The 14,721-nt window shown below is 32.7% G+C and overlaps 1 protein-coding gene across 1 annotated transcript; it reads left to right on the forward strand.

Moving 5' to 3' along the window:
- The first annotated feature begins 1,317 nt into the window (after positions 1-1,317).
- LOC144448207 (plasminogen-like) lies at positions 1,318-13,401 on the forward strand. The gene is made up of 9 exons (XM_078138361.1): positions 1,318-1,336; positions 2,039-2,287; positions 2,742-2,990; positions 3,814-4,071; positions 11,010-11,270; positions 11,772-11,870; positions 12,174-12,281; positions 12,465-12,905; positions 13,202-13,401. The coding sequence occupies exons 1-9, from the start codon at positions 1,318-1,320 to the stop codon at positions 13,312-13,314; spliced, it is 1,797 nt and encodes a 598-aa protein (XP_077994487.1). The 3' UTR covers positions 13,315-13,401.
- Positions 13,402-14,721: the final 1,320 nt, after the last annotated feature.

Consider the following 14,721-nt stretch of genomic DNA (forward strand, 5'->3'; position numbering starts at 1 on the left):
TAGACACTTGGCGAGTGTGGAGTTAAGAACCAACCTGAAATGCAGTACAATACAATACAATACAATACAATACAATACAATACAATACAATACAATACAATACAATACAATACAATACAATCGTCACAAATGCCTAGTAGTAGTATTAATATAAGGTTACTAACGTATGAAAGTAAAAATAAAGGAGATGTGTACGGCTGTTTGATAAGGGAAAAGGTGAACTGGATACTAGGCAATTGGAGAAGGCTGAGACTAATGTTTTAAAGAGATAGGTCTTGAGAGAGCGACTAAAATCATAAAAATCATACAGCACGATCATGCGATTTCGTAAGTAGCTAACGATCGCGTCTCATTTGCATTGTCATTTGCATGCAGCTAAGCAATAAGGTTTTCAGTATTTCACTGCAGTGAAAATACCACTAATATGCGCACGCACCAGTGCAAGTAATCTCTGGTACATATGCAGTAATATGCGGTATTCTTTTTGAAGTCGAACTAGAAATTTCGGTACCAACTTGTGGAGAGATGTGCCTGGAGAAGTAGATATTCAGCTTCCATCTAGTTCCATCTGCTTTAAACTGATCAAAACTCCAGTTGGTATTGTAGGAATTATTCCTAATTATGCGGCCTGTCTGAACACTGAAAATTGGAAATATAATCGAGCAAACTGCATATCCAGATATACAGTGTGTTGAAGAATCATATGGTCAAGTAACCGCCAACAAAATGATGGAGCATTTTTGTTTGACTTCTATACTTTTGGCACTTGGATTCAGCGCAAGTCAAGGTAACAGTACACCAATTGTTAATATCGATGGTGGTAGGAGAATTAGCTCATTTAGATTATATGTGATGTGTTACAGAAAGAAACTCAGGCGTGCATACACAGGTTTTATTATTTTACTTTTACGATAGAAAGAGGCATGTTTTGAACAAATCACTTCTTCTTTTTCAGTGTCAAAACAGGATCTTGTAAAATAAGCCAAATTTGTTATCCAAGGCTAAGGCAAGATGGTATTCAACCAGGCTCGTCTTGTATGGCAAATTTGTTTATTGTCAACATCAATGTCAGTCAACAGTCTATTTCTTGTCTCTGCTCTTCGCAAGAAGTGCTTTTCTTTGCCAGTTTTGACTATATGTAAATTGATGTTGAATTATCTCCAAGTCTGTGATAAATGTTTGTCACTAACATTTTACTCTCTATTAATCTATTAGAAACTGGTTATTTAATTATCCATCAACACCTAAATGTAATAATATTGTTTATTCGGTACTGTAGACCACATGCCTTAAATGTACATATCTCAATAAAGAATAATGGTTCATGGTCACAAAAGTATGTTCAACATAGAATAAATAGATAAATCGTCTTTATATGTCGAGAGGTTTTCTTCCAAAAGCTGTTTACGTATTTTCATGGCAAAGAATGGAATATTCCAAGGTTTTGTAGAGTGAATTCGAGGTTGTTTGTTGACTGCATTAACACAATAAATTTCCAGTCACCTGCCGATGACAAGCATGAACCATTATTGCTCTAAAAACGCCAAAATAATGTTTTCTAGTGTTTTTCATCGATCCATACGGTAAGTGATAAAATCTTTACGGACCAGTTTTGCGAATCTCGCTAGTATGGCTTACGGGCCTAACCTTGGCTTGGGAGGGGCCAAAAGCAGTCAACCATATGGTCCGCAAAACACACATCCAATCTGTAAAGATTGCCATATAACCGCTCACTCAAAATATGAGAAAAGGGAGAGAGGGCGACAGTGAATATAACCAGTAAAATAATTTGCTAATTCACCAAAATAATAGTAAATACACATTCCTCGTCTATATAGGGGTTGTCGGTGTCCGAGTGGTTAAACCACTTGCTTCCCACCTCTGCGGCCGGGGTTCGAACCCATTCAGTGTTTGGTTAAATTTACCACCCTGTAAGTAAGAAGAGTGTCGTCCAGTTTGATTCTACCGAACAACGCAGTACTTCCCTGAATGACGAAATTATCTAATACAATGATTTATGTTATAATCATTAATACAGGGTGTTTCAAAGCAGCAAATGGAGTAGATTATCGGGGAATTGTTGCCACAACTGTTCAAGGCCATACATGTCAGAAATGGACTTCTCAGTATCCAATTTCGCATCCATTTACACCAGATAATTTTCAATTTCTTGGACTTGGTGACCATAACTATTGTCGAAACCCAGATAATGACGTGGGTCCTTGGTGTTACACCATAGATGGTAGTAAATTTGAGTACTGTGACGTTGGTGATGCTTCAATGTGTGGTAAGTATTTTGCTTATTGTCTTTTTTGTGATCAAAATTATTTCCCCCAACTCACGAACTATGATAGGGTTTATTAAACCATTATGTGTAGAGGATGTCAGCTGCACTGAACAGATGATTAGTTTTGTACAATAAATTTAACCATGCATCTATCTTCTAAATCTGTGTAAGGTACGTTCTTCAAACATGGAATATATTTTAATTTAATCTTATGAGGAGTGCCACAGGGAGGACTCTATTAACGAGAAAATCCATAGTTCACGGGGCACTGGTTGTATAAATGCAAGTTTAACCAACCACCATCACTTCCCCCCACCACGAAAAAAATCAAAGGACTAGCGATCGCAGTTTGACGAGTTCCTCAAAAGGGGTGGGTAATTGCAGATAGGTAGGCAAATGCTTCATTTCAAGGTCCAAAGTCTGACAAATGTTTGATATGTTTCTCATACATTAGAATGTTACCAAGTCTACAATGGTGTTGACTATCGTGGAACTGTAGCCACAAGTGTCAAAGGCCATACTTGTCAGAAATGGACTTCGCAACATCCGAATCATCATGAGAGAACACAGCAGAATTATCCATATGCTGGTCTTGGTGATCATAACTATTGTCGTAACCCTGACAACGAACCTACTCCTTGGTGTTATACTTTAGATGGTGATCGATTCGAGTATTGTGACGTGGGACAACCTGGACAGTGTGGTAAATAGTTTTGTTTGTATTGTGATGTAGGACAACCTGGACAGTGTGGTAAATAGCTTTGTTTGAGTATTGTGACGTAGGACAACCTGGACAGTGTGGTAAATAGTTTTGTTTGTGTTGTGACGTAGGACAACCTGGACAGTGTGGTAAATAGTTTTGTTTGTGTTGTGACTAAGGACAACCTGGACAGTGTGGTAAATAGTTGTGTTTGTGTATTGTGACTAAGGACAACCTGGAAAGTGTGGTAAATAGTTTTGTTTGTGTATTGTGACTTAGGACAACCTTGACAGCGTGGTAAATAGTTTCACTTACAACTGTTAAAATACCAATAATTAGACATAAACACATTAATTTGAGGTTCATTTCATCCATAACTAGTAAAATAGCAGTTTGAGATAGTTATCATATTAAGGCACTGATTTTAGGATCCGGAGCTAAAATCAATTTGATGCATTTATTGTACCGTATAATAATAATAATAATAATAATAATAATAATAATAATAATAATAATAATAATAATAATAATAATAATAATAAATAAAATAACAATAATAATGTATATAGCGGCTAATATCCACAGAGGCAGTGATCACAGTCTTTACATGTGTACAAAAATACGTTTATAAACAGCTGGTGATTCAATATTAGGTCACTATTTCAACAACAAAAAACAGTTTAAAGAATGTCCCATTTGCAGCTAGTGAATGTTTATAGTCTTTGATTACTCAAAGATTTCAAATAATCACCCAATCGTCATCTATATGGCCATCTAAATATTACAATGTAAATATGTTGTAAAGTGTTTTCGTCTAACCTTGCAGGAAATGACGTGTGCTTAAAAGCCTACAATGGCGGCCACTATCGTGGGACTAAGTCCACAACTGTTAAAGGCCATACTTGTCAGAAATGGACTTCGCAATATCCGATTCAGCATGTGAGAACACAGGAGAATTATCCATATGCTGGTCTTGGTGATCATAACTATTGCCGTAACCCTGACAATGACCATGGTCCTTGGTGCTACACAATAGATGGCAGTCGATTTGAGTATTGTGATGTAGGTCAGCCTCTAACCTTTGGTAGGTTATTAAGATTGGATTTAATAAAATTATATTAACCATGATGCATTTCGTTAGGTGGTCATCGTGATTGCTATAACTTGAGTATTGATTATTGACATAGCCACACTCCTAGGAAGAAAAAGTAGAAAAGGGGAAGACTTGTGTTTTAACCATAATACACTAATTCAGAACAAAGTAATTAAAAAAAAATCTACACATATAGTTATTTAGCTAGCTCGGTTGCCAATTGAGACAATATTCCTCTACACATAGACTCCGTTTTTGACAGGGCTCTCTATTGTGGTTTGCAGCAAACATGTTATCATTTCACAACACATAAAATGTAGTACAGACCGTAATCGCAAAATACCGACTGTACAATAGATCTCGGAGAGGACCCCTCCAAAATCTGACAGTACACATGACAGAATATTGTAAACAAATTTGACTTTATTTTTCTTTTGAAGTATGCAAAACGTAGATATTTTCACTGGTATAAGATAATAATAGGCATTGCACTACATGTCATATCTTACAGTCTATATAGGTATAAGATAATAATAGCCATGGCACTATATGTTATATCTTACAGTCTATAGGTATAAGATAATAATAGCCATAGCATTACATGTTATATCTTACAGTCTATAGGTATAAAATAATAATAGCCATGGCACTATATTTTATATCTTACAGTCTATAGGTATAAGATAATAATAGGCATGACACTACATGTCATATCTTACAGTCTATATAGGTATAAGATAATAATAGCCATTGCACTACATGTTATATCTTACAGTCTATAGGTATAAGATAATAATAGCCATGGCACTATATTTTATATCTTACAGTCTATAGGTATAAGATAATAATAGCCATGGCACTATATTTTATATCTTACAGTCTATAGGTATAAGATAATAATAGGCATGACACTACATGTCATATCTTACAGTCTATAGGTATAAGATAATAATAGCCATGTCACTACATGTCAATAATCTTACAGTCTATATAGGTATAAGATAATAATAGGCATGGTACTACATGTTATATCTTACAGTCTATATAGGTATAAGATAATAATAGCCATTGCATTACATGTTATATCTTACAGTCTATATAGGTATAAGATAATAATAGCCATGGCACTATATTTTATATCTTACAGTCTATAGGTATAAGATAATAATAGCCATGGCACTATATTTTATATCTTACAGTCTATAGGTATAAGATAATAATAGGCATGACACTACATGTCATATCTTACAGTCTATAGGTATAAGATAATAATAGGCATGACACTACATGTTATATCTTACAGTCTATATAGGTATAAGATAATAATAGCCATTGCATTACATGTTATATCTTACAGTCTATAGGTATAAGATAATAATAGCCATGGCACTATATTTTATATCTTACAGTCTATAGGTATAAGATAATAATAGGCATGACACTACATGTCATATCTTACAGTCTATAGGTATAAGATAATAATAGGCATGACACTACATGTTATATCTTACAGTCTATATAGGTATAAGATAATAATAGCCATTGCATTACATGTTATATCTTACAGTCTATATAGGTATAAGATAATAATAGGCATGACACTACATGTCATATCTTACAGTCTATAGGTATAAGATAATAATAGCCATGGCACTATATTTTATATCTTACAGTCTATATAGGTATAAGACAATAATAGGCATGGTACTACATGTCAATAATCTTACAGTCTATATAGGTATAAGACAATAATAGGCATGGTACTACATGTTATATCTTACAGTCTATAGGTATAAGATAATAATAGGCATGACACTACATGTCAATAATCTTACAGTCTATATAGGTATAAGATAATAATAGGCATGGTACTACAGGTCATATCTTACAGTCTATATAGGTATAAGATAATAATAGGCATGACACTACATGTCCTATCTTACAGTCTATATAGGTATAAGATAATAATAGGCATGACACTACATGTCATATCTTACAGTCTATAGGTATAAGATAATAATAGGCATGGTACTATATGTCATATCTTACAGTCTATATAGGTATAAGATAATAATAGGCATGGTACTACATGTTATATCTTACAGTCTATATAGGTATAAGATAATAATAGCCATGTCACTACATGTCATATCTTACAGTCTATATAGGTATAAGATAATAATAGGCATGGTACTACAGGTCATATCTTACAGTCTATATAGGTATAAGATAATAATAGGCATGGTACTACATGTCATATCTTACAGTCTATATAAGTATAAGATAATAATAGCCATGGCACTATATTTTATATCTTACAGTCTATATAGGTATAAGACAATAATAGGCATGGTACTACAGGTCATATCTTACAGTCTATATAGGTATAAGATATTAATAGGCATGACACTACATGTCATATCTTACAGTCTATAGGTATAAGATAATAATAGGCATTGCACTACATGTCATATCTTACAGTCTATATAGGTATAAGATAATAATAGCCATGGTACTACATGTCACATATCTTACAGTCTATATAGGTATAAGATAATAATAGGCATGACACTACATGTCATATCTTACAGTCTATATAGGTATAAGATAATAATAGCCATTGCACTACATGTCATATCTTACAGTCTATATAGGTATAAGATAATAATAGGCATGACACTACATGTCATATCTTACAGTCTATATAGGTATAAGATAATAATAGCCATTGCACTACATGTCATATCTTACAGTCTATATAGGTATAAGATAATAATAGGCATGGTACTACATGTCATATCTTACAGTCTATATAGGTATAAGATAATAATAGCCATGGTACTACATGTTATATATCTTACATTCTATATAGGTAGAAGATAATAATAGCCATGTCACTACATGTCATATCTTAGAGTCTATATAGATATAAGATAATAATAGGCATTGCACTACATGTCATATCTTACAGTCTATATAGGTATAAGATAATAATAGCCATGTCACTACATGTCATATCTTACAGTCTATATAGGTATAAGATAATAATAGGCATGGTACTATATGTCATATCTTACAGTCTATATAGGTATAAGATAATAATAGACATGGTACTACATGTCAATAATCTTACATTCTATATAGGTATAAGATAATAATAGCCATGTCACTACATGTCATATCTTACAGTCTATATAGGTATAAGATAATAATAGACATGGTACTACATGTCAATAATCTTACAGTCTATATAGGTATAAGATAATAATAGGCATGGCACTATATGTCATATCTTACAGTCTATATAGGTATAAGATAATTATAGGCATGGTACTACATGTTATATCTTACAGTCTATATAGGTATAAGATAATAATAGGCATGGTACTACATGTCATATCTTACATTCTATATAGGTATAAGATAATAATAGGCATGGTACTACATGTTATATCTTACAGTCTATATAGGTATAAGACAATAATAGCCATTGCATTACATGTCATATCTTAGAGTCTATATAGATATAAGATAATAATAGGCATTGCACTACATGTCCTATCTTACAGTCTATATAGGTATAAGATAATAATAGGCATTGCACTACATGTCATATCTTACATTCTATATAGGTATAAGATAATAATAGGCATGGTACTACATGTCACATATCTTACAGTCTATATAGGTATAAGATAATAATAGGCATGGTACTACATGTTATATCTTACAGTCTATATAGGTATAAGATAATAATAGGCATGGTACTACATGTTATATCTTACAGTCTATATAGGTATAAGATAATATTAGGCATGGCACTACATGTCATATCTTACAGTCTATATAGGTATAAGATAATAATAGCCATGGCACTATATGTCATATCTTACAGTCTATATAGGTATAAGATAATAATAGCCATGGCACTATATGTTATATCTTACAGTCTATATAGGTATAAGACAATAATAGGCATTACACTACGTGTCATATCTTACAGTCTATATAGGTATAAGATAATAATAGCCATGGCACTATATTTTATATCTTACAGTCTATATAGGTATAAGACAATAATAGGCATGGTACTACATGTTATATCTTACAGTCTATAGGTATAAGATAATAATAGGCATGGTACTACGTGTCAATAATCTTACAGTCTATATAGGTATAAGATAATAATAGACATGGTACTACATGTCAATAATCTTACATTCTATATAGGTATAAGATAATAATAGGCATGACACTACATGTCATATCTTACAGTCTATATAGGTATAAGATAATAATAGGCATGGTACTACATGTCAATAATCTTACAGTCTATAGGTATAAGATAATAATAGCCATGTCACTACATGTCATATCTTACAGTCTATATAGGTATAAGATAATAATAGGCATGGTACTACATGTCAATAATCTTACAGTCTATAGGTATGAGATAATAATAGGCATGACACTACATGTCATATCTTACAGTCTATATAGGTATAAGATAATAATAGGCATGACACTACATGTCATATCTTACAGTCTATAGGTATAAGATAATAATAGGCATGGTACTACATGTTATATCTTACAGTCTATATAGGTATAAGATAATAATAGGCATGACACTACATGTCATATCTTACAGTCTATATAGGTATAAGATAATAATAGGCATGACACTACATGTCATATCTTACAGTCTATATAGGTATAAGATAACAATAGCCATGGCACTACATGTCATATCTTACAGTCTATAGGTATAAGATAATAATAGGCATGGTACTACATGTTATATCTTACAGTCTATATAGGTATAAGATAATAATAGGCATGGCATTACATGTCAATAATCTTACAGTCTATATAGATATAAGATAATAATAGGCATGGTACTACATGTCAATAATTTTACAGTCTATATAGGTATAAGATAATAATAGGCATGGTACTATATGTTATATCTTACAGTCTATATAGGTATAAGATAATAATAGGCATGGCATTACATGTCAATAATCTTACAGTCTATATAGGTATAAGATAATAATAGGCATGGCATTACATGTCAATAATCTTACAGTCTATATAGGTATAAGATAATAATAGGCATGGCACTACATGTCATATCTTACAGTCTATAGGTATAAGATAATAATAGGCATGGTACTACATGTTATATCTTACAGTCTATATAGGTATAAGATAATAATAGGCATGGCATTACATGTCATATATCTTACAGTCTATATAGGTAGACGATAATAATAGGCATGACACTACATGTCATATCTTACAGTCTATATAGGTATAAGATAACAATAGCCATGGCACTACATGTCATATCTTACAGTCTATAGGTATAAGATAATAATAGGCATGGTACTACATGTTATATCTTACAGTCTATATAGGTATAAGATAATAATAGGCATGGCATTACATGTCAATAATCTTACAGTCTATATAGATATAAGATAATAATAGGCATGGTACTACATGTCAATAATTTTACAGTCTATATAGGTATAAGATAATAATAGGCATGGTACTATATGTCATATCTTACAGTCTATATAGGTATAAGATAATAATAGGCATGGCATTACATGTCAATAATCTTACAGTCTATATAGATATAAGATAATAATAGGCATGGTACTACATGTCAATAATTTTACAGTCTATATAGGTATAAGATAATAATAGGCATGGTACTATATGTCATATCTTACAGTCTATATAGGTAGAAGATAATAATAGGCATGGTACTACATGTCAATAATCGTACAGTCTATAGGTATAAGATAATAATAGGCATGACACTACATGTCATATCTTACAGTCTATAGGTATAAGATAATAATAGGCATGGTACTACATGTCATATATCTTACAGTCTATAGGTATAAGATAATAATAGACATGACACTACATGTTTTATCTTACAGTCTATATAGGTATAAGATAATAATAGGCATGGTACTACAGGTCATATCTTACAGTCTATATAGGTATGAGATAATATTAGGCATGGCACTATATGTTATATCTTACAGTCTATATAGGTATAAGATAATAATAGGCATGGTACTACGTGTCAATAATCTTACAGTCTATATAGGTATAAGATAATAATAGACATGACACTACATGTCATATCTTACAGTCTATATAGGTATAAGATAATAATAGGCATGGCACTACATGTCATATCTTACATTCTATATAGGTATAAGATAATAATAGCCATGGTACTACATGTCCTATCTTACAGTCTATATAGGTATAAGATAATAATAGGCATGGTACTACATGTCACATATCTTACAGTCTATATAGGTATAAGATAATAATAGCCATGGCACTACATGTCATATCTTACAGTCTATATAGGTATAAGATAATAATAGCCATGGTACTACATGTCCTATCTTACAGTCTATATAGGTATAAGATAATAATAGGCATGGTACTACATGTCACATATCTTACAGTCTATATAGGTATAAGATAATAATAGGCATGGTACTACATGTCACATATCTTACAGTCTATATAGGTATAAGATAATAATAGCCATGGCACTATATGTTATATATCTTACAGTCTATATAGGTATAAGATAATAATAGGCATGGAACTATATGTCATATACCAGTCTATAGGTATAAGTTGTAAGATATGACATGTAGTGCCAAGGCTATATATACTATCTAATATCCTTGTCATAGTACACTTGTCCTTTAAAACAATTTCTTCGAAAACTATCAAGGTTTTGCACCAATTGCAGAAACACTTCCACTTTGCATGAATAAACCTTTAACGTTTAAACCATGGTGATTCCATAAATCTATTCCCATCCAAGAATATAATATAACGATGGAAGTAGTTATTAACATCTGTTTTCCTTGTTGTTTCAGCCGAAAACACTGAATGTTACTTGTCCAGCAATGGTGCCGACTATCGTGGAACTGTTGCCACAACTGTTAAAGGTTATACTTGTCAGGAATGGTCTTCTCAATATCCCAACCAGCATACATGGACACCGGAGAAATATATATACAGTGGTATTGGTTATCATAACTATTGCCGTAACCCTGGTAACAAAGAGGTTCCTTGGTGCTTCACCATAGACGGTGATAGTTTCGATTATTGCGACGTAGGCCAACCTGGACAGTGCGGTAGCTATTTACTTTTAACGTCTATTTAATTTTATTATTCAATTATATATATCTAAAGACCCAGCTGTTATTATCATCGAAGGAAGTTACAACAAGGACCATGTGACCATGTGGCAGTGAGACATTTAGATTAAAAAGACTGCGACCTTTGAATCTTGAAGGCCTGAATATTGAAAGACCTTAAACAACTATCTAACACCCTAACTTTTAATTTGTATTTTAACATTTCCACCTCTTATCACCTTCAATTTGAAAAAGGGTTGTGTTATTTTATTAATGAAAACACATTTTTTTTTATATCAAACAATAAACAGATACGTATTGGTAGTTCGACAATCCTATTATATTTTGGACACCCTTTTTGCCATGATAGCTCCCAAAACCTAGGTTAGAAATATTTTTTCATGTACTTTTCGTAATACTGCATACTGTATACTGTATTGACTTCCAAGAACTTTGAAAGCGAAGTTTTTATTAGAGCCAAATTTGCCCCTTTTTTAGATTTCAGCTATAAAAATGGTACCTTCCTATGTGCTGGTGCTGACTTCCAGTGTGATGGTTGGTATCTCTGTGGTGCCAACACTGAAGAAATGAATTGCAGTAGGTTAAAATCAGTGCTATTCTGTCTGTCTGTCTGTGTTTGTCTGTCTGTCTGTCTGTCTGTCTGTCTGTCTGTCTGTCTGTCAGCCCAAGCCGATAATGTAATTGTCAGCCAAACACATGCCTACGGTACAAAATCATCACTGATCATAGTGTGTTTTAAATAATACTCGATAGGCACTACATTGGAGAAATGCTGACCTATATTAGATATTCATGAAAGCTAAACTCTATATGCGAAATAATGATTATTTTGATGTTCCTAATACTAGTATATCTAACCAGTGTTTCTTTTGTATTCAGCTGGTAATATTGGCCACTTTGTTTGTGCAACCGGAAATTGTATCCGTGGTGACTTAGTATGCGATGGTCTTAACCATTGTGGAGACAACTCAGACGAACTGAACTGTGGTATGAAATCTATTTCCGTTTATCTAGTTTGGATTGTATTATCAAAGGAATGAGATGGTTTTTACCCATGGGCCTTATATTTATATATTCTATATATATTTGCTATCGATTGTAAGCGTATGGAAACTAGAATTAACTAGCAATATCAGTTTTTCAAATCAGCCATCTGTTTGTCTTGCATAGATAATGAAGAGATGCCAGGTATGCCGATAACTACACCTGTCAAATCTAACATCTCAGTAATGCCTATACGCAATAAAACTTTATCCACATCAATGCTGTCCGGTTCACCATATTACACTTCAACTAATAAGATGATGTCTACTGAAACGTCGGTCGATGATACCTTAACAGCCGAGATGACGATGACGATCAACGAAACCTCTATGACGGAGCTAATGACAGGTGACATCTCCATGGTAACGGTGATAAATGAAGACACCGTTCTTAACGATATTCAATCTGACGCTGCATCTTTATCAGGTGATACTGTGCCATCCAACAGCTTTAGCTTATCCAGGCAACCTGACCCCAAAACAGATGTTCCTGTCAGAACACCGAGTATGGTTCGAAAGATGATTGTATTTCTTCATAAATATCAACACCATTCTGGATCTCGTCAATGTACGTCACCAATATAATGTAATGTTGATTTAATTCAGTGTTGTTAAATATTATTGTGGAAACCACGTACAACATCCAACTTATGTTTATCATATCAATTTAATATCATGATAAGGATGATAGTTCTTGGTTAGGTTCATTAATATACATACAGTACGATCCTCTTTTGTTGACATTATATATAGTCAATGCTAAACAAGCTTGTCTTTATATTAAATCTTGAGTACAGCCAATTTTCTTGTCAAATCTGTGTATATAACTATTTTTATTTTTTTGTTTTCATTCACACATTGTAGGTGAGTCCTTTGATGAGGATTACTTGACAATGGTTGTCATGGTGACAATCTGTCCAACCCTTTACCTCATCGGGTCTTTAATTGTGATGATGGTGCCTGAATTGGGAAATTAGCATGTACCTGTGAGCAATGCAGTTTAATTGGGATGTTATGTCATGAACGAGTGGTTTCCTACTTGAAACATCAATGTAAAACAACATATGCCAAGTCATTGTTTGTAACTCAATAAATTGCAAAAGATGAATAATATATGTAAAATGGTGGTTATTGTATGTACAATAACTTTTCACTCGTTTTATTTTACCTTTTTGCACTTTACTCAGTTACAAATACAGACCTAGTGCATAATGACTTTAAATGTTCTATTCTAAGTTGACCTTTTCAGGATTACAACATTTCTCAATTTCTGAAAAAAGTCATTTGGAGAATTTCCTACAAAGGGTTTGGAGAAAAAATATCATAAAATCTTTGTCTTTAACAATACATGACAAATTAAATATGATGTAATTACAAAAAAATCACTCATGAAATCTCCAAGAATGGCTGATCAGAATAAATTTTAAAAATGTAGACGGGCTACTTTGCAAAATTTCAAAGTTCTGTAAATTAACGATATACCAATTTTTCACCCAAAATCATCTTAGTTGATAGCAATAATTTAATCCATACACGTTATTAAAGGCAAAAATAAGTGTCTTATATTATAAGTAAATAATACGTTCTTGTGCATTTATTGATGTGTTTTAGCTGAAAATGGGGCATTGGAAACTTTAATTTTTTAATTTTTTAATCTGTTAGCTGTTGTGTTTATTTTCTTGAATAAATATAAAAAGCTCAATTATATTGAAAATCATTACCACCACCACCACCACCACCACCACCACCATCTTCATCATCATCATCATCATCATCATCATCATCATCATCATCATCATCATCATCTTAAATGCCATTGTTATACGTTAATTGCTAGAAATTATCAGAAAATACATGTTATGATATGTTTGTTTGGACTGGCTTTGCTTGTTTGTTCAGGGGCTGCTGGGGCTACATCAATAATAAGAGATTTTGTCATAATCATTAACTGAGTCTTTGCTTTTTTGTTAGTAATTATTATACAAAATATATCACTGCAAGACTGTCCGTATAACAACATCCATCATATAGGTCTCTAGTCATCGAATAATCAGTAACGCTGTGGGCGCTATCACAGCATATCAAAACATCCACTGAACGTTGTAGGAATAGCATTTACCATTGAGCGATACGGTTTTTTTTTAAATATGAGTTTCAATTCTTCATTTCTGTTTCAACTTTCTAGGCTTCACTAATAGTCAAATTCAAATCATTTATACTCGTGGAAATAAAGTATTTGTATCTGTATCTGTACATTTTCATGGTTTTATTTATATGCCTGCCCGCTTGGCTCCACTCGTTTTCATTATAATAATGTATAACTACTTTGGATATATAGTGTAGTGCACTCGTTTTCACAATCACAGAACTTTATTGAATTGGGA

Source organism: Glandiceps talaboti, chromosome 17 (assembly GCF_964340395.1).
Source record: "Glandiceps talaboti chromosome 17, keGlaTala1.1, whole genome shotgun sequence".
NCBI lineage: Eukaryota > Metazoa > Hemichordata > Enteropneusta > Spengelidae > Glandiceps > Glandiceps talaboti.